The sequence below is a fragment of the Tachypleus tridentatus genome, chromosome 13 (genome assembly GCF_004210375.1).
Source record: "Tachypleus tridentatus isolate NWPU-2018 chromosome 13, ASM421037v1, whole genome shotgun sequence".
Classification (NCBI taxonomy): Eukaryota; Metazoa; Arthropoda; class Merostomata; order Xiphosura; family Limulidae; genus Tachypleus; species Tachypleus tridentatus.
In genome coordinates this window covers 265,995,293-266,022,859 of record NC_134837.1, presented here as the reverse complement: position 1 = coordinate 266,022,859, position 27,567 = coordinate 265,995,293, and the positions used below count along the sequence as shown (strand labels likewise).

The 27,567-nt window shown below is 31.9% G+C and overlaps 2 protein-coding genes across 4 annotated transcripts; one reads left to right on the top strand and one right to left on the bottom strand.

Moving 5' to 3' along the window:
* Window positions 1-3,357: 3,357 nt before the first annotated feature.
* Window positions 3,358-5,926, top strand: LOC143237965 (mite allergen Lep d 7-like). Of its 2 annotated transcripts, none has more exons than XM_076477774.1 (3): window positions 3,358-3,455; window positions 3,911-3,970; window positions 5,160-5,926. In XM_076477774.1, exons 2-3 carry the CDS (start codon window positions 3,913-3,915, stop codon window positions 5,741-5,743), a joined length of 642 nt encoding a protein of 213 aa, XP_076333889.1. In that variant the 5' UTR covers window positions 3,358-3,455; window positions 3,911-3,912; the 3' UTR covers window positions 5,744-5,926. The 2 variants fall into 2 exon arrangements, with proteins under 2 accessions (XP_076333889.1, XP_076333890.1); XM_076477775.1 differs by having other exon boundaries at window positions 3,377-3,464.
* An 11,720-nt stretch (window positions 5,927-17,646) lies between these two features.
* Window positions 17,647-20,280, bottom strand: LOC143240988 (mite allergen Lep d 7-like). 2 transcript variants are annotated; one of them, XM_076484372.1, is made up of 3 exons: window positions 20,118-20,280; window positions 19,630-19,710; window positions 17,647-18,413 (listed from the first exon to the last, which is right to left on the bottom strand). In XM_076484372.1, the coding sequence occupies exons 2-3, from the start codon at window positions 19,685-19,687 to the stop codon at window positions 17,830-17,832; spliced, it is 642 nt and encodes a 213-aa protein (XP_076340487.1). In that variant the 5' UTR covers window positions 19,688-19,710; window positions 20,118-20,280; the 3' UTR covers window positions 17,647-17,829. The 2 variants fall into 2 exon arrangements, with proteins under 2 accessions (XP_076340487.1, XP_076340488.1); XM_076484373.1 differs by having other exon boundaries at window positions 20,109-20,253.
* Between the last annotated feature and the right edge of the window lie 7,287 nt (window positions 20,281-27,567).

The window sequence follows — 27,567 nt, the reverse complement described above, 5'->3', positions numbered from 1 at the left end:
CTCAGCAGTAAATCTGAGGACTTTCAACACTTAGCATAGAGTTTCGATACCCCTTTGTCGGCAGACCACAGAGAGTCCATTGTATAGCTGCGTGGTTAATAGTAACAATTTCAAAAACTTCAAATCATCTATTAAAAATCAAATATTCTCAATAAATAAACAATATTGTTAAATAATTTTATCTTGAATATTCCTCGATTCTTGTACTTACTTCTGTCGTGTGTTATTATTGTTATTTATAATGACAGAATATTTATTAATGTTTTCATAACCACGTTTTATTACATTCAGGTACATTAATAATCAGCAGATAAATTTCATACAGGAAAAGCGTAAATGGGACAAAAACTAGAAAACAAACAACCTTATCACTGGTTGGAAATTGCAGGATTTTCTGCGTGCGTCTGGGCAGAACAAAAGAAAGGAAGTTATTTACACTTGAAAAGGACAGAGAAACGAATTTCTGATTCACCGTCAACAACACATTAAAGGATGACATAACAGAAAGTAATGCTGGATATGTTTCCTACAATTCCAAATAATATTCGGTGATGAGGAAAAACCCTAACTCATATCAATTTGTACGACAACCTGTGCTATCTCTCAGGGAAAAAGACCAGCAGATGTTTACATTGGTTTATCAAGGGCGTTAAATTCAAAACGTTTTCAAAACAAAATTAATATATTTGACAATATATTCCATGCTAGTCATGGAAGACTGGAATTCCTCACTCCTTCAGTCATTAAAGTTGTTTACGTGTTTTCACGATGTGTTTTTAAAACCTTCGTATCGTCACATATCAGTTACCATGTTGAAGGTTTTTCTTCTCAGCGTAACTGTAAGGGCTTATAACGTCAGAATTCGGACTTCGATTTTTCTCAGTGGACATAGCAGACAGCCAAAATATGTTTTGAAAACAAGGTTCTTCATCGGTTCTCCTCGTCTTCTTTTTGTAATGAAGAGCTTTAATTATCTGTTTTGATGAAAGATAAAAGACATTTATTAACAACACTATTCTGAATCAATACGCATGTCACTGACATGATAGAAGAATCTATATTTAGGGCTGCGATACGCTAAAAACGCCCTGTTCTTTAATATGAAAATGTGTTAAAAACCATTTAATGTATTTTCATTAATCAGTTCAAAAGGTAGAATATAATAATTGTGTCGAAGCTTTCTGCTGAGTGCTTGCCATCTCTCTGGTTGAGTCACATATCTCATAGTCTCCTTTCACCCACACATACCCTTCTATGAAAAAGCAACATACTTAGCTTTCGACGTTTGAGTGGTACCTCTTTATACCAAGAAGCCCTGGTATTTTAATGTTTTCTGCACATTACTGGTTTGAAGGGATGCATCTGTACAACTGTCTGTTGTCTGTTCATATAATCACTTCGCAGGGTGTGGATGAACAGCTACCAATATTGGTAAAGAGATTCGTTGGGTCAAATATTTAATTTGGTTCATGTGAAGATACGGTTGCATATCTTGTGTTTTTATGGGCGTTTTTTTACAATTACGTATAAATGAAGCAACTTTTCATGTCCTAAGATGACCTTTCACGAATTTACATAACTTCCGTCCAGGGAACGTGTATTCAGCTAGTATGTAAATATATAATTTAAAATAATCAAAGCACAGTTACATCTGTAACAACGTCCAACTTTCATTATTTCACGATGTCAATAGAACCATTGAGCTTAGAGTTACAAATAAAAATCACAAAAGCATCACGAAACCAGTTATGTTTAAGTCCGTAAACATACCTTTGAACCACCGAGAAAGGAGGGAATTCACATGAGACGTGAAAAGTTTAAAATAAGTGAAATAAAGACCGGACACTCAGAGAAACATTAATATAATTTAAAATCATTGTTACCATAAGATTAGACAAGGAAATTAGAACTTCATTCTATCACCTCGTGTCCAGAATAAAAACAAACTAGATATCACATAAGAATGAAAATGTAATGGTTGAGCACCATCACACAGAACCACTATATATATCTATGTATACTGACTGATATGATATTGTTATGGTCTCAGATGTCAGTCAGCTATATCTAAATACCTTAACTTAATGGTTGAACATCATCACACAGAACCACTATATATATCTATGTATACTGATATGACATTGTTATGGGCTCAGTTATCACAGTCAGCTATATCTAAATACCTTAACTTAATGGCTGAACACCATCACACAGACCCACTATATATATCTATGTATACTGATATGACATTGTTATGGTCTCAGATGTCACAGTCAGCTATATCTAAATACCTTAACTTAATGGTTGAACACCATCACACAGAACCACTATATATATCTATGTATACTGATATGACATTGTTATGGTCTCAGATGTCACAGTCAGCGATATATAAATACCTTAACTTTTTCTCAAAACTGTTCATCCTAGAAAAAGCAGAGATTGTTCTATCTATTTATCTTTCTCTCTTTCAACACTCTAAGATAGATGGAATATTAAAATTGTACAAACAACAAGATTACACCTATTGGACGTTTCATCAACTACAATGACTTATAATCAGCCCGGCACCGCCAGGTGGTTAAGGCGATCGACTAGTAATCTGAGGGTCGCGAGTTGAAATCCTCGTCGCATCAAAATATGCTCGCCTTTTCAGCCTTGTTGACGTTTATAATGTGACGGTCAATCCCACTATTAGTTGGTTAAAGAGTAGCCTAAGATTTGTCGGTGGGTGGAGCTGCTCTCTATTTATACCACATTTACCATTTTATAATAAAGTCAGGTTTTACCGAAGATAAATACTTGGGTATATAGAAAATCTTGATAAAATGATAAACCTTAGTATTAGACAAATATCACTGGTGTTTGATTATAAGGTGTAAAAAGTGCATAAATCGCACACCCATAAATAGACCTCACTGGCTTTATCAGTATTAATAGATTGAACTACACAAGGTTATGAAATTAAACACTTAAATCATGTATACCAAGTTGTTATGGTTAACTCTATGACTACGTCGTTTCAAAGGGTATTAAACATGTGGTTTTTCCCACAAGACGTTATGTGTCATCACAGAGGTTAAAAATCGACCATTCGTCTCTTGTGACCAAAACAAATTAAAGGAAATACTGTTTGTTCAAATAACATATTTTGATATAAACCGTCAGATAGGGGTGAAAATATTAAACGCCAATTTATCGCTGAAGGGAATCTTAAACCGGCACGTGATTTCATAATCTTTGTTCCCTTCTGAAACTGCACCTGTTGGTTTATGGAATAACACTAGTACTGGAAAATACACAACAGTTCATTTGCATGACAAAAACACTCCCTGTAAATTCAACACGTGTTGAAAATACACAAACTTTACCTATAAAAGAGATGACTGTCTGGTTTAACACCACAGTTGCGAGAGAAATACGATCACCTTTGTATTTGTGGTAACCTACAACAGGTAAATCAGGTGAAACAACAATTGTATATTAATTATGTACAGCAAAATATACGGAAAATAAGGCTTAACGTGAATATTAACTTAATCATATGTTAAAACTGTACTAACATACAGGTAGTAGAATTAAAACATGTGTAATTTTATTATTTACTTTCAAAGTATTATTAAAACATAAATTATAGTTTATAAGACACTTCCTAAAGCATAGAGATTGTACTGGAATAACAGATGTTTGGTAACAGGACAACTAGTATTAATGAATGCTGTTCCTAACATTGTTATAACATACTTGTATTAAAGTCACTTTACTAAAGTATCTTTATCTTAACGTTTGACAGAAAGACTAGAATATCTTTAAACCAATTAATAACTAAGTTGCTTTGTTAATAAGAACCTTAAAAACACTGTGTACATCATTGTTGTTGCGTTTCTAAAAAACATCTTCCTACCTACAGTCATGAAGATAGCTCTCCTTCTAACCACCCAGATAGTTATCCTGTTCTTCTCACATCAAGGTATGTATGTGTTGGTTTACTAAACGTCAGTTCTCAAAGGTTCTAACGAACTAGAGGCCCTTGTAAAAGATAAGTTGTAACCTGCTAGTTCATGTTTTCACCAATTAGCTCTTTCAAAACTTCACTATAATATCAACCCATTAATTAAAAACACAAAGAATATAAACACATCAATGTGTAGGTCCAATCAGAGAACTGTGAGAAATTTCTATGCAAAAATAAGTTTACGTTATAAATTAAATATAAAATATAGATTGACAGATCACTCAATAAATATAAACATCCCAAGATCATTACGTGACTTATCGTGTTATGGTGGGATGAATATGTGTCAAAAATGGTATGAGATCTTTACTTAGGTTAGAAAGTCAAGTTCTAATTACAAGTATTACTGTTTTATACTATATAACATTGATTAGAAAATGTGTTTAATCCGACTGTAAATCAAGTTCATAAAGATATAATTCAACTTATTTAAATAGATGTTACTTGTTTGTGACAAGAGGCTGTCGTTCATTTATGGCAACTAATTTGTTTTAACAATAATTTAACTTTCTTGTAGTAAAAATCATCTTCAGCCTTTTCTTAAAGAGAAAAAATTTAAAATAAGATTATTGTCGTCTATAAGAAACATTAGAGCCATAAGAAGGACTGCAGCGTTCTTACAATTCATTCGTAAAAATAACACAAGAGTTCAAGTGCGTAATATTGACTTGCTACTTATCACTTTAAAATGAGGGACGATAGTTATTGACAAACACGTTATCATGTATTGTTTGTTAAGTTTTGTCAACATGTTGGCTTGTTTGTTAAGTTTAGCACAAACCTATTAAATGCTCTTTGTGCTAGCCGTCCATAAATTATAAAGGATTCACTATAGGGAAGACATCTTGTTTTCATCACCCACTCTGGACTACATCTAAGCAACGAGAAAAGAAATTAACTGTTATGTGTTTTGAGGTGAGATACAATTTCGTGATCAATAGATTGCGAGTCAAATGCTATAAACACAAGAATAGCCAGGCCACAATGAAGCAATAAACACAAAGTGCCATGACAAGTCCACCATGAAGTGGTAAAAACTGATAAGATTATTTTACTGTTGCATACTCGTAAGTTTTTATGCCAAAAATTATAAGAATATCAAAGGAGGCACTGAGCCTAATTTGTATTTTTTTTCTTCTTCTAGGAGACGGACACCAGATTGAGAAGCGACAGGTAACATGTCCTTCTGTTGCCAACATCAACAACTATCTAGATCAAGTGATTAGTAACGCTAGGTCTGAAATACCCGATCCGTTAAGACTTCCAGATAAGAACGATAAGGTAGAACTAAGAAATGGTAAAATAGAAGGCCTGTCTACTTTGTACCGGAGTGGAGATGCTAAGATTTCTTGTACAGGCAGTGCAATATCCCTGGAGGTTAACTTGGGTGTACGTCGTCTGAAGGGTCGTTATGACTGGAAGAAAAAAATACTTTTTATCAAATTTAGGGGTAGTGTGGGTGCAGAAGTAAGAACTTTTTCAGTCTATGGTAAAATCACCCAGAAGATAGCACCTGGAGCTCATCCATCTATTGAAAAGTTGGATATCACGAGCCTCAAGAGACTGAAGATTCGTATCACAGGTCTGGGTCCTATCACGTGGGCACTTTCTCAAATAGCAACTCTTTTAGGAAGAATTTTCAAGAAAGCTATAGCCAATGCCCTAGAAAAGCCAATACGTAAAGCTTTAAACAAACAACTGCAGAAAATCAACCTTCCAATTCCTTGAGCCTCAGAACATGAATGAACACCGGGTTGTTGTTTTACACTGTTTTCAGTGAAACACTTTCTTTATTAAATTACTAATATAAAGTGGTCCAATGTCTTATAGCCGTTTAATCACATAACACTGAGAAATTCCTTTGTATGAACTCAAGTAATGACTTCAATAAAATGAGTGTTGTCTAATGGATTGAATGTGTTTAAGTTTTGATGTTTCGGTAAATATTTTCCTCTTTATTATTCTGGACATATGTATCACAAGAGGTCACTACAACTTAATATTAAAGGTGAGGTTATTACAGTAAACGGGTAAAAATGGAATACGTACAAGCATAACGTAATCGGTTCACTTATAACACCAAGACCCAAGTGTATATAAAGATGAATACATTATATTAAAATGGTTTTGAATTACAAAATATCCGAAAGTTCATATGACAACCTCAATCAGTATAAAATCGCAGAGGTACATATTTACAGTTTCTTAAGCATTAGTTAGATAGTTTCATTCCACGAAAATTTATTACTTGTGGTAAGAGTAGGTTACATCTCTTTCTGACGTAAAGTATTCCCACAAAACTGATTTCTTTTAAAATCACTGTGTAAAAGTTATTTCTGGCGTAAAGTATGGAAGCTTTTATACTGGATATTTAGAATTTCTAGAATGAAAATATACATTGTTCTAAAAGACATTATAAAACAATGGAATTTGGATGATCTTGGGATATCAGGACCATAGAAAAAAAGAGCTACAACAAGTCGAAAAACCAGTTGTGTGAACACCAAACCTGGTGATAAAAGTCGTTTTCATGATATTAAATACTTATAACAACGTTAATGAAATTAAACAACCCGTTACAACACAACATTAAACACTTACAACAATGTTAAAAATTAAAGATCACGTTACAACACCATATTAGACACTTAATTCAACGCTAATGAAGTTAAGCAACTCGTTACAACACCACATTGAACACTTATAATAGCGTTAATGAAGTTAAATAACTCGTTATACAAGAACACTAAACACTTATAACAACGTATTTGATGTTACACTATTCGTTACAAAACCACATTAAACTCTTATAACAATGTTAATGAAGTTAAACAACTCGATATAAATGTACACTAAACACTTACTTCAACGTTAATGAAATTAAACAACTTGGTACAACACCATATTAAACACCTATAGCAATGTTAATGAAGTTAAAAAACTCGTTACAACATCACATTAAACACTTATAAAAACGTTAATAAAGTTATACATCTCGTTACAACAACACATTAAGCACTTATAAGAACATTAATTAGTTAAACAACTCGTTAAAACACAACTTTATACACTTTTAACAATGTTAATGAAGTTAAACACTTCGTTGAATCACTAAATTAAATATCTATAACCACAACGTTAAGAAATGTAACCGTTTTTACATATTAATTCAAAGATAAACATATGTCGGACTGTCAACCCGAAGGTTCAAGGTTCGCTACACAATGAAGCGGTGGTCCATAATATTGTTCACACAAGAGCAGCTTAAGAATTGGAGGTAGTTTTTGTCGCTAGTCCACTTTCCCTTTTTGATAAACTCAAAATTAATGAGGGCTAAGTGCAGACAGATTTTGTGTTGTTTCGTAAAATGTGTTTAGCCGTGATGATTAGCTGACAACATTTGTACATAAGATTGTATTTCAAGTTGTAAAAACAGTAAAAACTAACTAAACTGCAATTAGTCTTTTATACGTCATGAATTATCTTAGGAGATGAAAAAGCATATGAAAAACACTTGCGGTTATAATATGTTCAATAGACGAAAAGACAAACAAAAGAACACACTTCACAATTTCTAAGAAGGATGAAGTGAGTCTGTTTGTTTTTTACTTACATTGGTAAAGTCCCACTGTTGTCTGGATAATGAGTCTGTTTGTTTTTTACTTACATTGGTAAAGTCCCACTGTTGTCCGGATAATGAGTCTGTTTGTTTTTTACTTACATTGGTAAAGTCCCACTGTTGTCTGGATAACAAATGAAATCCGAAGCAATTGTCAGAGTGAGGACAATGACAGATTTCTCGACTTCTGGTATTGGAACAACGTCAGCTACCGTTCTCTGTTAACACAGGAAAATAGCCAATTACTTCTCTTATCATAATCATCAAGTGGACACAAAGCCTCTTGGACTCTTTTGATACATTTTTTTATATATTTTCGGGTTGAGAGAGAATGGAATCCTGAATTTTTGGTTTTGCCGGGATATGATCTAGCTGTTAATAACCAGATGCTGAGAAGGATGATCCAACATTAATTAAAGATGAGTTCTAATGCTTGTTATTACATATGAAAAATCGACATTCACTAAGCGTTCTTCTTGAAAGGAATAATAAAATTCCTGACTACAGAATCTGACGGATCCAAAGACGATAACAAGGTATAAAGGACTAGAGTCTTATCTTTATCTGGCCACATGAAAATTTGTACTGGAAATACAAAAAATAAGAAGGAAACAACCACGTGCACAAATATGTTTGTTTAAAAATTCTATATACTGCTGCCCAACATTTACACTGCTCGTTCAATTATCTGAATATATGTCAATAAACATCACATTTAATGATCATTTTTCCACTACACTTTGTCATATTGTACACCAAGTACACCAAACTCAACCTTTTACATCAATACCGTATGGTTATTTCTCAACAGTACAGTACCTTCTTGAAGGTTTCAAAAATGTATAATAAATTAATTGATTTTGAAAACCTGAAAATGTTTAAATAATGTAATCACGAGAAACTAGAACGTGCTTTAAATCAAAGTAAAGTTGAAAACTTTATATGTTTCTCAGAACATTTGGTACAAACTTATATAACAAGCTGCATGACCACATGTCTTCACCAGTATGTTCAGTCAGTTGGTTTATTGATTTTTCTGACCAACGAAAAGCTGAGTTAACTTAGTGCCCAGATAACGGTATACCTTTGTGGATCAGGTAAGACCAGGTTTATTTACTGAGGTCAGTGACTGTCACTGAGATGACAACTTATGAATTAAAGGCCATCAATATTACAAATGTGGTCTCACGGTCACAATAGTTCATAACCAGCGTAATCCAGATCTCGAATGACGTATTTCATTTTATTTGGTTTGAATTTCGCGCATGTCTACAAAGGCTATATTCGCCAGCGGTTTGTAATTTATCAGTGATAGGCTAGAGGAGAGGTAGCTAGTCATCACCACCCACTCTTGGGCTACTCTTTTCCAACAAATAATGGGATTGACTATGGCATTGTAATGCCCCCACGGCTGAAAGGGCTAGTCTGCTTGTTTCGATAGGACTAAACCCGTGATCCTCAGAGTGCGAGTCGAGTGTCCTAACATCCGTGCCACGCTGGACTAAATGTCCCCGACCCGGCATTATAGCCCTTCTTTCGTTTAACTATATGTCATTCATTTCAAAGAGATCTACCTTACCCTTATCCCACAACTAATTCCTTGTCTCAACATATTGATTTAAGCCTAACATTAAATACTAGTCTTAGTATCTCATCCCTATAGTTTACTCTTCACAATTCTCTGACAAATGAAGCTGTGACCATTAAATGCTCTTATTAATGTTTCATACGTATCAGGATATAATCTACTCAGATTCCTTTGTTTTAAATTTCCCGCAAAGCTACACGAGCACTATCTCTGTTAACCATCCCTAATTTAGCAGTGTAATACTAAAGGGAAGGCAGCTAGTCATCACTACCCACCGCCAACTCTTGGGCTACTCTTTTTTTCCAACGAATAGTGGGATTGGCTGTAACAACATAAAACACTTACGGCTGTAAGGGCAAGCATGTTTGATGCAACGGAGATTCGAGCCAGAGACTCTCATGTTACGAGTCGAGCGCCTTAACTACCAGGCTGAAAGCGAATCTAAACCCCCTTTCCTTACCTTATTAGCCGTAAGATGAACCCCAAACACTGTAATGCTTCTAACACCCCTACCTACCCCTGAGGTTCTGTTAGTAATATCCAGTACCTCCGTTGTAAGAACAACTATTATAAATTTAAGAATTATCCATGAAAACTGTTTCAGCGATGTTTACAAAAATCATAGCTGAACAAAAACATTCTAATTAAACTAAATATTTATCTTCCTAGCTTGCGAAAATAAACACTTAAAAATGAATTTCTACTTCGTTTTTTAGACTAGAATTATAGGTAGGCTAGTGTTACTTTTATATCACATCTGTTTGTTATAAATTTTGCATGACTATCTGTGCAAAATTGTTAGTAACTTTGAACTGATTGTTTTTTTTTATTATTGTTATTGTTATATTTGAACGGCATTTCGTCAACAGCATGTGCTGCCATCTCTTGGGTTACTCTCGTATAACTGAATAATGAAACTGAACTGTCTGACGGTCCCAGAATGAAACAACTTATTATGCTGTATCTTTTATACAGCACACACATTTCTGTAAATGATTTGAGGTATTTCTGGAGCTTTAGAGATAACTATGGTGAAAACACTTAATATTGAGTAAACCTACAGCTTAATGTACGTATAAAGCCACTTATAAATTGCTATATACGTGCTTATGGAGTGAGTCAAAATGTCGCTATTTTAACAAATTTGTTTTCATCTAAGTAACTAAGTAAGTGAATTTTCCAGAAAAGAATACAAGAAAAATGAAGAACATCGTGACTCTAATTGTTTTCACAGAACTCCGTTCCATGAAGTCCCAATAATTCCTTTCTTGTAAATGGATAGATACTGGTGAATATCTATACAATGGATGGTGTGCTACTTTGGGCATATCATTAAGTTTAAGGGTTGGTTGGTTAAGACCCTAATGGGTAATAAAACTGAATTGGGTATATCTGCGCCCATCCTTAACCTTGGACCAACATAGATACAATGCTCTGCCATTGTAAGGGTGATTGTTTTTTAAATTTTAGTGTCATAGTTTTTATCTTATTTTTTCAGTAATTGTTTTAGCATTAAAACTTTCCATATTATAATATATATATATTATTATCACTAGCTGCCTTACATAGATATATATATATATATTATTATCACTAACTGTCTTACATATATATATATAATATTATCACTTGCTGCCTTACATAGATATATATATATATTTTTATCACTAGCTGCCTTACATAAATATATATATATATTATTATCACTAGCTGTCTTACATATATATATATATATTATTATTACTAGCTGCCTTACATAGATATATATATATATTATTATCACTAGATTGCTTACATATATATATATATATATTATCACTAGCTGCCTTACATAGATAGATAGATATATTATTATCACTAGCTGCCTTACATAGATATATATATATATTATTATCACTAGTTGCCTTACATATATATATATATTATTATCACTAGCTGCCTTACATAGATATATATATATATTATTATCACTAGCTGCCTTACATATATATATATATATTATCACTAACTGCCTTACATAGATATATATATATATATATATATATTATTATCACTAGCTGCCTTACATATATATATATATATTATCAATAGCTGCCTTACATATATATATATATATTATTATCACTAGCTGCTTTACATATATATATATATTATTATCACTAGCTGCCTTACATAGATATATATATATATTATTATCACTAGTTGCCTTACATATATATATATATTATTATCACTAGCTGCCTTACATAAATATATATATATATTATTATCACTAGCTGTCTTACATATATATATATATATATATTATTATCACTAGCTGCTTTACACATAGATATATATATATATTATTATCACTAGCTGCCTTACATAGATATATATATATATTATTATCACTAGCTGCCTTACATATATATATATATTATTATCACTAGCTGCCTTACATATATATATATATATTATTATCACTAGCTGCCTTACATAAATATATATATATATATATTATTATCACTAGCTGCCTTACATAGATATATATATATATTATTATCACTAGCTGCCTTACATAGATATATATATATATTATTATCACTAGCTGCCTTACATATATATATATATTATTATCACTAGCTGCCTTACATATATATATATATATTATCACTAGCTGCCTTACATAGATATATATATATATATTATTATCACTAGCTGTCTTACATATATATATATATATTATCACTAGCTGCCTTACATAGATATATATATATATATTATTATCACTAGCTGCCTTACATATATATATATATATATATTCGTGGTTGTGATTATAAATTTTTTTTTTTATTTTTATTGTAATTGTTGTTTCTATAAATGTATAAACACTATGAACTTTAATTCATAATCATAGATTTATAAACATTTTCTTCAACCTAATTTTGAAAACACAATATATTTTTAAATATAAAAGTATTGATCAATACAACCCAACATACTGATTATGTGTTTCTAACTTTATCACTGATAACTTTCGAAATCATCATTTATAATATTATGTCATCACAAAGGCTTAACGTCTCTTAACTACACCTAATCCCAATGTTCAAACACTGATACTTAGAGTGTTCAGATAAAGTGAGTTCAGTTGACCAACAAAACTCTGCTTTGCTGGTATCCGTCAGGGTTTAAATTAGTTTCGATGTATTTCATTCATGATGTATATTGTGAAGAGATTTATGGAACAGAATCAAAAAACATTTTCATTACAAAATAATTTAAGCACCATGCAATATTTTTAAAAGACTCAAAGAAGTAAAATAACTACCTCATATTAATTAATAACAATTTATTTTTCAACAAATAAAGTTGTTGCATGGAATGTTAAAAATAAATAATTAGCAGTTTTGAATTGTTGTATAAATTAATTAAATTATTAAATTATTGAATTATTAAATTCATGTTTAATTTGAGGAAGTGTTAATATAATTATACAAACTTTATTTTGGGAAGCATATTTTTATACACAGTAACAATTTAACAACCTTAGATATGATTCAAGCAATAACATTTATGTTTGACATGAATAGAAGTTGATCAAACATTTACTCTATAAATTACTGTTTCTTTATTACTGTTGAGGAATAAAAATGCAAACATAGTTTTCTTGGAGGGAACTACTCTCATACAATGTCCCAAATTTTTTCACCTTATAACTTTTACAGCAGACAAATTAAAGTTTTTCACTGTATACTAAGTTATAGGTTTCTATATACCAAGTTATAGGTTTCTGGTCTTGAAGGTATTTCAGAATGGTGGGAATGCTTTCTTAGGTCTCCCATTCAAGTCTTTTCTTTTTTTTTTTGTTAAAAGTCCAATTAATGAAAAAGTACTTTCAGTCAATTTGATAAAATCCATAAGCGTAAAACTTGTATACTTAGAAGAATTTTTAATAAAAATTAGAGTATGATATACAGTACGTTAATAGGCCTAACAATCATATACTAATGTTTTTAAATTTTAATCTGTTAATTAAATTCGTTGCTTTTCTCTATGTAAGTACGTAAAAAAGATAGGTTTGTACATACACACACACTGTTGTCTTTTTTATTACTTATAGTTTTAACAGCTTAATTAATAAAAATAAATATAACAATTATAAACCTATTTCTAAAGTTTTCTCATCATTAATTTTAAAAGTAATTTACTTATGTATAGTTGCTTCCTTTTGCAGTAACAGTGAATATAAAATAAAACTTAAGGCTTAGGTAGATTTATTGAGAAACGCTCAAAAAATAAATAATGTTTCCTTTTAACCAGTAGAAATGTTTGTAAAAAACATATTTTGACCTGTGCTATTGGAATATTAACGGTATGTTATCATTTAGATGTTCTACTTCATGTGGAGTCCCAGCATGGCCAAATGGTTAAGGCATTCCACTCCTACTCCGAGGGTCGCGGGTTCAAATCCTCCTCATACCAAACATGCTCGCCCTTTTAGTTGTGGTAGCATTATAAAGTGATGCTTAATCCCGCTATTCGTTAGTAAAAGAGTCGCGCAAGAGTCAACGGTTGGTGAAGATGATTAGCTGACTTTCATCTAGTCTTACATTGCTAAATTAGGGACGGCTAGCTTAGATAGTTCTCGTGTTATTTTGCGCGAAACTCAACACAAATCAATACTTCACGTGGAAGTAACGATAACGTTATCAAGTGAAGTTAGATATATCATACAATCGAAATGTTTGAATACTCCAATACTGCCAAATAGAAACATTAATTGAAGATCACAACTAATTCATGTACGGAAACAAATCATGAAAGCATGTGAACTATTCCTGTGTTTCCAACATAGTGAAGAAACAGCGGACCAAATTAACATCCCTAGTTTTACCGTAAGGTCAACAAAGCTCTGTTATTACTGACCCCTAGTTTTACTGTAAGGCCAACAAAGCTCTGCTATTACTCATCCCTAGTTTCACTGTAAGGTCAACAAAGCTCTGTTATTACTGATTCCTAGTTTTACTGTAAGGTCAACAAAGCTCTGTTATTACTCATCCCTAGTTTCACTGTAAGGTCAACAAAGCTCTGTTATTACTGATCCCTAGATCCCTAGTTTTACTGTCAAATCAACAAAGCTCTGTTATTACTGATCCCTAGATCCCTAGTTTTACTGTCAGGTCAACAAAGCTCTGTTATAACTCATTCCTAGTTTCACTGTAAGGTCAACAAAGCTCTGTTATTACTGATCCCTAGATCCCTAGTTTTACTCTCAGGTCAACAAAGCTCTATTATAACTCATTCCTAGTTTCACTGCAAGGTCAACAAAGCTCTGTTATTACTGACCCCTAGTTTTACCGTAAGGCCAACAAAGCTCTGTTATTACTCATCCCTAGTTTCACTGTAAGGTCAACAAAGCTCTGTTATTACTCATCCCTAGTTTTACTGTAAGGTCAACAAAGCTCTGTTATTACTGATCCCTAGATCCCTAGTTTTACTGTCAGGTCAACAAAGCTCTGTTATAACTCATTCCTTGTTTTACTGTAAGGTCAACAAAGCTCTGTTATTACTGACCCCTAGTTTTACCGTAAGGCCAACAAAGCTCTGCTATTACTCATCCCTAGTTTCACTGTAAGGTCAACAAAGCTCTGTTATTACTGATTCCTAGTTTTACTGTAAGGTCAACAAAGCTCTGTTATTACTCATCCCTAGTTTCACTGTAAGGTCAACAAAGCTCTGTTATTACTGATCCCTAGATCCCTAGTTTTACTGTCAAATCAACAAAGCTCTGTTATTACTGATCCCTAGATCCCTAGTTTTACTGTCAGGTCAACAAAGCTCTGTTATAACTCATTCCTAGTTTCACTGTAAGGTCAACAAAGCTCTGTTATTACTGACCCCTAGTTTTACCGTAAAGCCAACAAAGCTCTGTTATTATTCATCCCTAGTTTCCCTGTAAGGTCAACAAAGCTCTGTTATTACTGATCCCTAGTTTCACCGTAAGGTCAACCAAACTTTGTTATTACTCATCCCTAGATCCCTAGTTTTACTGTCAGGTCAACAAAGCTCTGTTATTACTGATCCATAGATCCATAGTTTTACTGTAAGGTCAACAAAGCTCTGTTATTACTGATTAAATAAATCTTCTTCATCAAAAAGCATTCGTCAACTCTGAATAATATTTAAATTGAACATTTTTAAAAAGAGATGGCGCTGTCTTTAAGGGAACGTATGTGGCTCATCAAGTGCGACGCCTTCCTTAGGCTATTTTTTGCATAACATATGTGTACCGCATTTCTCTTTCAAAATCAACATCACTATCCAAATATTTTAGAATATCTGAACAAAAAATATCCTGCCATTAAATTCATTCAAGGATTTAACTATCATTATAATTAATGTTATATAAACATTCTAATTAACTATAATAGTAATGGGTTTTGCTCATGTATCCAGAAAGTTTGTTTTTTTTTATTTTTTGAATTTCGCACAAAGCTACTCGAGGGCTATCTGTGCTAGCCGTCCCTAATTTAGTAGTGTAAGACTAGAGGGAAGGCAGCTAGTCATCACCACCCACCGCCAACTCTTGGGCTACTCTTTTATCAACGAATAGTGGGATTGACCTTCACATTATAACGCCCTCACGGCTAAAAGGGCGAGCATGTTTAGCGCGACGGGGATGTGAACCCGCGACCCTCGGATTACGAGTCGAACGCCTCAACACGCTCGGCCATGACGGGCCATATCCAGAAAGAAACAAAAAGAAGACATTTGCAGGAGTCCTTACATTTGAAAAATGTTTAGGTATATTATATATTAACAAAAAAAGAAGAAAGAAACCAATATATTATATTGACAAAACTCAAACAACAAACGAACAGATTATCAGACAATGTTGATTTATATTTACTTAAAGTTCGCGTTTAGTCGACAGTCATAATGTCATCAATCTATCACAGTATGATATTTACAAACAGTTTTTAAACCGATAATGCTTGTAATGAAGATATATATGATTGACAGAATTTGTGTTGGATATCTGTACGAATGGTTGTTTCTGTTAAACTGAAAGTTACACCATTACTTATCTGTGATGTATAAACTGAACCCCTGGAAGGCGTTACCACAATTCTCTGCTATACTTTTGTTATAGTAAATCCACATTGGATTTACTGCTGTAATACACAATGATATATAAATTTAAATGATATTGTGTTTATAAATAACAATCGTCCCTAATTTTAAAGTGATAGACAAGAGTGAAGGTTGCAAGTCACCCACTTGAACTCTTGTGTTATATTCACAAATGTATAGTGTATAGTGGGATTGACCGTCACAGTACTACAGTCTTACTTGTGACTCTAGTGGTCCTTATACACAAGAATAATATTATTCTTAAATCTTTGTCTCTAAAAAAATGCTTATGATTTTAATACTAAAAGAAAGTTAATTTATTGCTAAAACAAATTACTTTTGAATAAATGACAGCCCTTTCAGAAATAAGTAACATCTATTTAAATAAGTGGAATCCATATCTTTGTGAACTTGATTTATAGTTGCAGTAAACATTGCTCCAATCAATGTCGTATAATATTAAACACTAATACTTGTAATTAGAACTTGATTCTCCAGCCAAAGGGAATATCTCATACCATTTTTGACGCATATCCGTCCCACCATAACACAGTAAATCACATAATAACCTTCAATTGTTTATATTCCGATTCTATGGACGAACCTGTCAATCTGTACTACGTTAACTCAATAACTTGAAACACAGTGTAGACATTTCTCACAGCTCTCTAATTGTACCTACACCTTGATTTGTTTATATTATTTGTATTTTTAGTTAATAAGGGTGATACTCTAGTAAAGTTTTGAAAAAGTTGTTGATTAAAACGTTGTTATAAGTGTTTAATATGGTATTAAAATGAGTTGTGTAGCTTCACTAACGTTGTTATAAGTGTTTAACGTGGTATTGAAATGAGTTGTATAGCTTCACTAGCGTTGTTATAAGTGTTTAATGTTGTATTAAAATGAGTTGTGTAGCTTCACTAACGTTGTTATAAGTGTTTAATATGGTATTGAAATGAGTTGTGTAGCTTCACTAACGTTATTATAAGTGTTTAATGTTGTATTGAAATGAGTTGTGTAGCTTCACTAACGTTGTTATAAGTGTTTAATGTTGTATTGAAATGAGTTGTATAGCTTCACTAACGTTGTTATAAGTGTTTAATGTGGTGTTGTAACGAGTTTTTTAGCTTCATTAAGTTCATTAAGTGAACCGATTACATTATGTTTGTGCGTATTCCATTTTTACCCGTTTACTGTAATAACCTCACCTTTAATATTAAGTTGTAGTGACCTCTGGTGATACATATGTTCAGAATAATAAAGAGGAATATATTTACCGAAACATCAAAACTTAAACACATTCAATCCATTAGACAACACTCATTTTATTGAAGTCATTACTTGAGTTCATACAAAGGTATTTCTCAGTGTTATGTGATTAAACGGCTATAAGACATTGGACCACTTTATATTAGTAATTTAATAAAGAAAGTGTTTCACTGAAAACAGTGTAAAACAACAACCCGGTGTTCATTCATGTTCTGAGGTTCAAGGAATTGGAAGGTTGATTTTCTGCAGTTGTTTGTTTAAAGCTTTACGTATTGGCTTTTCTAGAGCATTGGCTATAGCTTTCTTGAAAATTCTTCCTAAAAGAGTTGCTATTTGAGAAAGTGCCCACGTGATAGGACCTAGACCTGTGACACGAATCTTCAGTCTCTTGAGGCTCGTGATATCCAACTTTTCAATAGATGGATGAGCTCCAGGTGCTATCTTCTGGGTGATTTTACCATAGACTGAAAAACTTCTTACTTCTGCACCCACACTACCCCTAAATTTGACAAAAAGTACTTTTTTCTTCCAGTCATAACGACCCTTCAGACGACGTACACCCAAGTTAACCTCCAGGGATATCGCACTGCCTGTACAAGAAATCTTAGCATCTCCACTCCGGTACAAAGTAGACAGGCCTTCTATTTTACCATTTCTTAGTTCTACCTTATCGTTCTTATCTGGAAGTCTTAACGGATCGGGTATTTCAGACCTAGCGTTACTAATCACTTGATCTAGATAGTTGTTGATGTTGGCAACAGAAGGACATGTTACCTGTCGCTTCTCAATCTGGTGTCCGTCTCCTAGAAGAAGAAAAAAAAATACAAATTAGGCTCAGTGCCTCCTTTGATATTCTTATAATTTTTGGCATGAAAACTTACGAGTATGCAACAGTAAATTTTTTTATCAATTTTACCACTTCGTGTTTCATCGTGGTCCGGTATGGTACTTGGTGTTTATGGCTTCATAATGGCCTGGGTATGGGGCCTCATGTTCATGGCGTAATATGAGTGTAGCACCGCTTTGTAAGTATGGCATTTGACTCGCAATCTATTGATGGTGGGTTTGAATCTTATTTCCGAAAATGTAACCGTTAATCCCACTTCTCGTTGTTAAGAAGTAGACGAGAGATATCGGTCGGTAATATTATCTAAATGTTTTCCCTCTCGTCAATCATTTTTAGATGACTAGCGAAATAAACATTTAACTGGTTTGTGCGAAACTTGTTAAACAAACCAATACATTATGTTGATACAACTGATACATTATGTTGATACAACTGATACATTATAACATGTTGATGAACAACAATCGTCTCTGATTGAACTCTTGTGTTATTTTTACCAGTGAATAGTGAGATTCACCATCAGCCTTACTAATGGCTCTAATGTTTCTTATAGACGACAATAATCTTATTTTAATTTTTTTCTCTTTAAGAAAAGGTTGAAGATGATTTTTACTACAAGAAAGTTAAATTATTGTTAAAACAAATTAGTTGCCATGAATGAACGACAGCCTCTTGTCACAAACAAGTAACATCTATTTAAATAAGTTGAATTATTTCTTTATGAACTTGATTTACAGTCGGATTAAACATTTTCTAATCAATGTTATATAGTATTAAACAGTAATACTTGTAATTAGAACTTGAGTTTCTAACCTAAGTGAAGATCTCATACCATTTTTGACACATATTCATCCCACCATAACACGATAAGTCACGTAATGATCTTGGGATGTTTATATTTATTGAGTGATCTGTCAATCTATATTTTATATTTAATTTATAACGTAAACTTATTTTTGCATAGAAATTTCTCACAGTTCTCTGATTGGACCTACACATTGATGTGTTTATATTCTTTGTGTTTTTAATTAATGGGTTGATATTATAGTGAAGTTTTGAAAGAGCTAATTGGTGAAAACATGAACTAGCAGGTTACAACTTATCTTTTACAAGGGCCTCTAGTTCGTTAGAACCTTTGAGAACTGACGTTTAGTAAACCAACACATACATACCTTGATGTGAGAAGAACAGGATAACTATCTGGAAGGTTAGAAGGAGAGCTATCTTCATGACTGTAGGTAGGAAGATGTTTACTAGAAACACAACAACAATGATATACACAGTTTCAGTAAGGTTCTTTTTAACAAAAAAACTAGAATATCTTTAAACTAATTAATAACTAACTTTCTCTTTAATACGAGTATCTTATAAAAATGTTAATAACAGCATATATGAATACTAGCTGTCCTATTATAACGTCTCTGTTATTCCAACAAAATCTTCATGATTTATGAAGTATTTTACAAACTATAATTTATGTTTTTATGATATATTGAAAATAAATAATAATATAATTACATAATAATATAATTTTAGACTCTGCTACTTACGTGCTAGTATAGTTTTAATACATAATTAAAATAATATTCACGTTAAGCCTTATTTTCCGTATATTTTGCTATACATAATTAATATACAATTGTTGTTTCACCTGATTTACCTGTTGTAGGTTACCACATATACACAGCTGATCGTATTTCTTCTTCAGCAACTTGTGGTGTTAACCTAGACTGTCATCTCTTTTATAGATAAAGTTTGTGTGTTTTGAACAAGTATTGTGTTTACAAGGAGTGTTTCGTCATGAAATCAAGCAATGTGTAGTGGATTTTCCGGTGATGGTACAATTCCAGGAACCAACACGTGCGGTTACTGACTATAGGAGGGGAAGAAAAGTCACGAATTCTAAATGACTGGTTTCACGTATCCGGCGGTCTATATAAAAATATGTAACTTGAATAAACAGTATTTCCCATATTTTTGTTACGCATACATGATCTTTAATCAGTTGTAATAACACATAACGTCTTATATGAAAAATCACGTTTAATACCCTGTAAAACAACGTTATCATAAGGTTAACCATCACAACTTGGTATACATGATTTCACGTTCTAATTTAATAACCTTTTACAGTTCAATCTACTTATAATGACAAAGTATGAACTATAGAACGCTTCCAACATGTGATTATATGGTCTATTTTATTAAAGCTTCATTTGGCTGTGTGATTAATGTACTTCCTGCGCCTAATAATCAAAAGACATTAATATACTCTTCAAAACAAGAAACGAAAAAGGGATATTTTTGTTATTTTGAAGAGAAATATATGTAATAACGTTACAAGCTCAGAGTATGTGATGTTACACGTGTTAAGGCACTGATTGTCAGACCAAAATAACAATAAAAGTTGTGCACTTTGAAAACGGAGGAAAACATCGGATTTTTCGCCAAAACGCATGCGTGTCCAATAAATTTCTTTGAGAGATCTGCATGTTCTGCAAGTGCAACATGTGCAAAATCTCTATAAAAGTGACGGGTTCTCGGTTTTCATAGCTCAGTGTTAAGCCACCGACACGCAATACAGTTACGCCAAGACTAACTGAAGCACAACGCAACAACCCCATTGGAAGCAGGCGAATCTCGATCAGATGTTGCCAGAGCTGTGAATGTCTACCCAAGCACCATCACAAGGCTATGGAATCGTCACCAACAACATGGATCAAAGTGTCACTGTCCACGATCTGGCAGACCTCGTGTGACCACGCCCGCACAAGATCGCTACATCCGGTTACGTCACCTTCGGCATAGGACCACTGCGACGTCTACTGCCTCAACCATACCAGGGCTGCGTAGGACTTCCGATCAGACCGTACGCAACCGTCGACGAGATTCTTAGGCCCCATGTGCAACCCATCATGGTGAACGTCAACGACGTTTTTCAACATGACAACGCCCATCCTCACACAGCCCGACTCACCACTGTCTTCTTGAGACACCACAACATCAACGTTCTTCCCTGGCCCTCCAGATCACCAGATTTAAACCCCATCGAACATCTTTGGGACGAGTTGGACCGACGTCTGTGACGGCGATAACCTCAACCGCAAACTCTACCTCAGCTTGCAGCAGCTTTGCAGGCTGAGTGGACAGCCATTCCACAGGATGTGATTCGTCATTTCGTCGCTTCCATGGGCACGAGATGCCAAGCATTTATTTATGCTCACGGGGAGCATACTCGTCATTCACGTTGAGTGATATTAAACTTCAGCTAGTGAGCGTGGACTTCGCCTTTGCAAACTTTAGATGCTCAGCAGTGAATGTGCAAAGTTTCACACATGTCATACAGAACTACCCGGAATAAACTTGTTAACAATTTGTCTCATATTTTGCCTTTTGTGTTTTTTTTTTGTTAAGAGTATATTTGACTGATACTCAGGTCTATCATTTTATCAAATTTTTTTTTTATACACACGTATTTATTTTCCATAAAACCTGACTTTATAATAAAAGGGTAGATGTTAAATGTGATATAAATTAGCAGTACACTATTACCTGTCTTTGTTGTTTAAATGTGACATAAAGCTTCAGTCCAGTATTAGCTGTCTTTCTTGTTTAAATCTGACATAAAGCTTCTGACCAGTATTAGCTGTCTTTCTTGTTTAAATGTGATAAAAAAATTCAGTCTGGTATTAGCTGTCTTTGTTGCTTAAATGTGACATAAAGCTTCAGTCCAGTATTAGCTGTCTTTGTTGTTTAAACGTGACATAAAGCTTCAGTTCAGTATTAGCTGTCTTTGTTGTTTAAATGTCACGCGATGTTTGAAAGTTTCTATAGTTTTATTCCAAAGAATTAAGTTCTTTTATCTTCCTAGCAACGTATTAAGAGGTATGAGTAAAGGGTAATTCATAAAGGACATTTCGACGATAACTTAACCCTATCCTTTTTTTACTGATATTTTAACAACTTGTATAAATGTTCACGTGATATCCTCCTTCCGTTAAATAACTATATATTTATATATTCACACTCACACATATATATCTGCGTACATATTTATAACAGGAATATAAAACTATAGAATCTTTATATGAAATATTAGTTCACCACTTCCAGCTTTACTTCCAGTGTTTTGTAACTTGTTGACAGTTTTGACACTTTTCTTCATGTTGGAAATTAACTGTAATATTTTAGTTTTCACTTGGTTGATGATATTTTAGTTTTTCTCTTGTTTGGTGATGTTGTAATATTTTAGTTTTCCCATGGTTGGTGATATTGTAATATTTTAGTTTTCACTTGGTTGGTGATATTGTGATATTTTAGCTTCTCTTCGTTGGCGATATTGTAATATTTTAGTTTTCTCTTGGTTGGTGATATTGTGATATTTTAGTTTTTCACTTGGTCGGTGATGTTGTAATATTCTAGTTTCTCTTGGTTGGTGATATTGTAATATTTTAGTTTTCTCTTGGTTGGTGATATTGTAATAATTTAGTTTTCTCTTGGTTGGTGATATTGTAATATTTTAGTTTTCACTTGGTTGGAGATATTATAATATTTTAGTTTTCTCTTGGTTGGTGATATTGTGATATTTTAGTTTTCTCTTGGTTGGTGATATTGTAATATTCTAGTTTCTCTTGGTTGGTGATATTGTAATATTTTAGTTTTCTCTTGGTTGGTGATATTGTAATATTCTAGTTTCTCTTGGTTGGTAATATTGTAATATTTTAGTTTTCCTTGTTTGGTGATATTGTAATATTTTAGTTTTCTCTTGGTTGGTGATATTGTAATATTTTAGTTTTCTCTTGGTTGGTGATATTGTAATATTTTAGTTTTCACTCGGTTGGTGATATTTTACTATTTTAGTTTTCTTTTGGTTGGTGATATTGTAATATTTTAGTTTTCTTTTGGTTGGTGATATTGTAATATTTTAGTTTTCTCATGGTTGAAGATATTGTAATATTTTAGTTTTCTCTTGGTTGGTGTTATTGTAATATTTCAGTTTTCTCTTGGTTGGAGATATTGTAATATTCTAGTTTCTCTTGGTTGGTGATATTGTAATATTTTAGTTTTCTCTTGGTTGGTGATATTGTGATATTTTAGTTTTTCACTTGGTCGGTGATGTTGTAATATTTTAGTTTTATCTTGGTTGAAGATATTGTAATATTTTAGTTTTCTCTTGGTTGGTGATATTGTAATATTTTAGTTTTCTCTTGGTTGGTGATATTGTAATATTTTAGTTTTCACTTGGTTGGTGATGTTGTAATATTTTAGTTTTCTCTTGGTTGGTGATACTGTAATATTTTAGTTTTCTCGTAGTTGGTGATATTGTAATATTTTAGTTTTCTCTTGGTTGGTGATATTGTAATATTTTAGTTTTCTCTTGGTTGGTGATATTGTAATATTTTAGTTTTCTCTTGGTTGGTGATATTGTAATATTTTAGTTTTCTCTTGGTTGGTGATATTGTAATATTTTAGTTTTCTCTTGGTTGGTGATATTGTAATATTTTAGTTTTCTCGTAGTTGGTGATATTGTAATATTTTAGTTTTCTCTTGGTTGGTGTTATTGTAATATTTTAGTTTTCTGTTGGTTGGTGATATTGTAATATTTTAGCTTTATCTTGGTTGGTGATATTGTAATATTTTAGTTTTATCTTGGTTGGTAATATTGTAATATTTTAGTTTTCCACTTGGTTGGTGATATTTTAATATTCTAGGTTCTCTTGGTTGGTGATATTGTAATATTTTAGTTTTCTCTTGGTTGGTGATATTGTAATATTTTAGTTTTCACTTGGTTGGTGATATTGTAATATTTTAGTTTTATCTTGGTTGGTAATATTGTAATATTTTAGTTTTCACTTGGTTGGTGATATTGTAATATTTTAGTTTTCTCTTGGTTGGTGATATTGTAATATTTTAGTTTTCTCTTGGTTGGTGATATTGTAATATTTTAGTTTTCTCTTGGTTGGTGATATTGTAATATTTTAGCTTTCTCTTGGTTGGTGATATTGTAATATTTTAGTTTTCTCTTGGTTGGTGATATTGTAATATTTTAGTTTTCTCTTCGTTGGCGATGTTGTAATATTTTAGTTTTCCCTTGATTGGTGATATTGTGATATTTTAGATTTCTCTTGGTTGGTGATATTGTAATATTCTAGTTTCTCTTGGTTGGTAATATTGTAATATTTTAGTTTTCTCTTGGTTGGTGATATTGTAATATTTTAGTTTTCACTTGGTTGGTGATATTGTAATATTTTAGTTTTCTCTTGGTTGGTGATATTGTAATATTTTAGTTTTCTCTTGGTTGGTGATATTGTAATATTCTAGTTTCTCTTGGTTGGTGATATTGTAATATTTTAGTTTTCTCTTGGTTGGTGATATTGTAATATTCTAGTTTCTCTTGGTTGGTAATATTGTAATATTTTAGTTTTCCTTGTTTGGTGATATTGTAATATTTTAGATTTCTCTTGGTTAGTGATATTGTAATATTTTAGTTTTCTCTTGGTTGGTGATATTGTAATATTTTAGTTTTCACTTGGTTGGTGATATTTTAATATTTTAGTTTTCTCTGGTTGGTGATATTGTAATATTTTAGTTTTCTTTGGTTGGTGATATTGTAATATTTTAGTTTTCTCTTGGTTGGTGAAGATATTGTAATATTTTAGTTTTCTCTTGGTTGGTGATATTGTAATATTTTAGTTTTCTCTTGGTTGGTGATATTGTAATATTTTAGCTTTTTCTTGGTTGGTGATATTGTAATATTTTAGTTTTCTCTTGGTTGGTGATATTGTAATATTTTAGTTTTCTCTTGGTTGGTGATATTGTAATATTTTAGTTTTCTCTTGGTTGGTGATATTGTAATATTTTAGTTTTCTCTTGGTTGGTGATATTGTAATATTTTAGTTTTCTCTTGGTTGGTGATATTGTAATATTTTAGTTTTCTCTTGGTTGGTGATATTGTAATATTTTAGTTTTCTCTTGGTTGGTGATATTGTAATATTTTAGTTTTCTCTTGGTTGGTGATATTGTAATATTTTAGTTTTCTCTTGGTTGGTGATATTGTAATATTTTAGTTTTCTCTTGGTTGGTGATATTGTAATATTTTAGTTTTCTCTTGGTTGGTGATATTGTAATATTTTAGTTTTCTCTTGGTTGGTGATATTGTAATATTTTAGTTTTCTCTTGGTTGGTGATATTGTAATATTTTAGTTTTCTCTTGGTTGGTGATATTGTAATATTTTAGTTTTCTCTTGGTTGGTGATATTGTAATATTTTAGTTTTCTCTTGGTTGGTGATATTGTAATATTTTAGTTTTCTCTTGGTTGGTGATATTGTAATATTTTAGTTTTCTCTTGGTTGGTGATATTGTAATATTTTAGTTTTCTCTTGGTTGGTGATATTGTAATATTTTAGTTTTCTCTTGGTTGGTGATATTGTAATATTTTAGTTTTCTCTTGGTTGGTGATATTGTAATATTTTAGTTTTCTCTTGGTTGGTGATATTGTAATATTTTAGTTTTCTCTTGGTTGGTGATATTGTAATATTTTAGTTTTCCTTGGTTGGTGATATTGTAATATTTTAGTTTTCTCTTGGTTGGTGATATTGTAATATTTTAGTTTTCTCTTGGTTGGTGATATTGTAATATTTTAGTTTTCTCTTGGTTGGTGATATTGTAATATTTTAGTTTTCTCTGGTTGGTGATATTGTAATATTTTAGTTTTCTCTTGGTTGGTGATATTGTAATATTTTAGTTTTCTCTTGGTTGGTGATATTGTAATATTTTAGTTTTCTCTTGGTTGGTGATATTGTAATATTTTAGTTTTCTCTTGGTTGGTGATATTGTAATATTTTAGTTTTCTCTTGGTTGGTGATATTGTAATATTTTAGTTTTCTCTTGGTTGGTGATATTGTAATATTTTAGTTTTCTCTTGGTTGGTGATATTGTAATATTTTAGTTTTCTCTTGGTTGGTGATATTGTAATATTTTAGTTTTCTCTTGGTTGGTGATATTGTAATATTTTAGTTTTCTCTTGGTTGGTGATATTGTAATATTTTAGTTTTCTCTTGGTTGGTGATATTGTAATATTTTAGTTTTCTCTTGGTTGGTGATATTGTAATATTTTAGTTTTCTCTTGGTTGGTGATATTGTAATATTTTAGTTTTCTCTTGGTTGGTGATATTGTAATATTTTAGTTTTCTCTTGGTTGGTGATATTGTAATATTTTAGTTTTCTCTTGGTTGGTGATATTGTAATATTTTAGTTTTCTCTTGGTTGGTGATATTGTAATATTTTAGTTTTCTCTTGGTTGGTGATATTGTAATATTTTAGTTTTCTCTTGGTTGGTGATATTGTAATATTTTAGTTTTCTCTTGGTTGGTGATATTGTAATATTTTAGTTTTTTCTTGGTTGGTGATATTGTGATATTTTAGTTTTTCTCTTGGTTGGTGATATTGTAATATTTTAGTTTTCTCTTGGTTGGTGATATTGTAATATTTTAGTTTTCTCTTGGTTGGTGATATTGTAATATTTTAGTTTTCTCTTGGTTGGTGATATTGTAATATTTTAGTTTTCTCTTGGTTGGTGATATTGTAATATTTTAGTTTTCTCTTGGTTGGTGATATTGTAATATTTTAGTTTTCTCTTGGTTGGTGATATTGTAATATTTTAGTTTTCTCTTGGTTGGTGATATTGTAATATTTTAGTTTTCTCTTGGTTGGTGATATTGTAATATTTTAGTTTTCTCTTGGTTGGTGATATTGTAATATTTTAGTTTTCTCTTGGTTGGTGATATTGTAATATTTTAGTTTTCTCTTGGTTGGTGATATTGTAATATTTTAGTTTTCTCTTGGTTGGTGATATTGTAATATTTTAGTTTTCTCTTGGTTGGTGATATTGTAATATTTTAGTTTTCTCTTGGTTGGTGATATTGTAATATTTTAGTTTTCTCTTGGTTGGTGATATTGTAATATTTTAGTTTTCTCTTGGTTGGTGATATTGTAATATTTTAGTTTCTTCTTGGTTGGTGATATTGTAATATTCTAGTTTCTCTTGGTTGGTAATATTGTAATATTTTAGTTTTCTCTTGGTTGGTGATATTGTAATATTTTAGTTTTC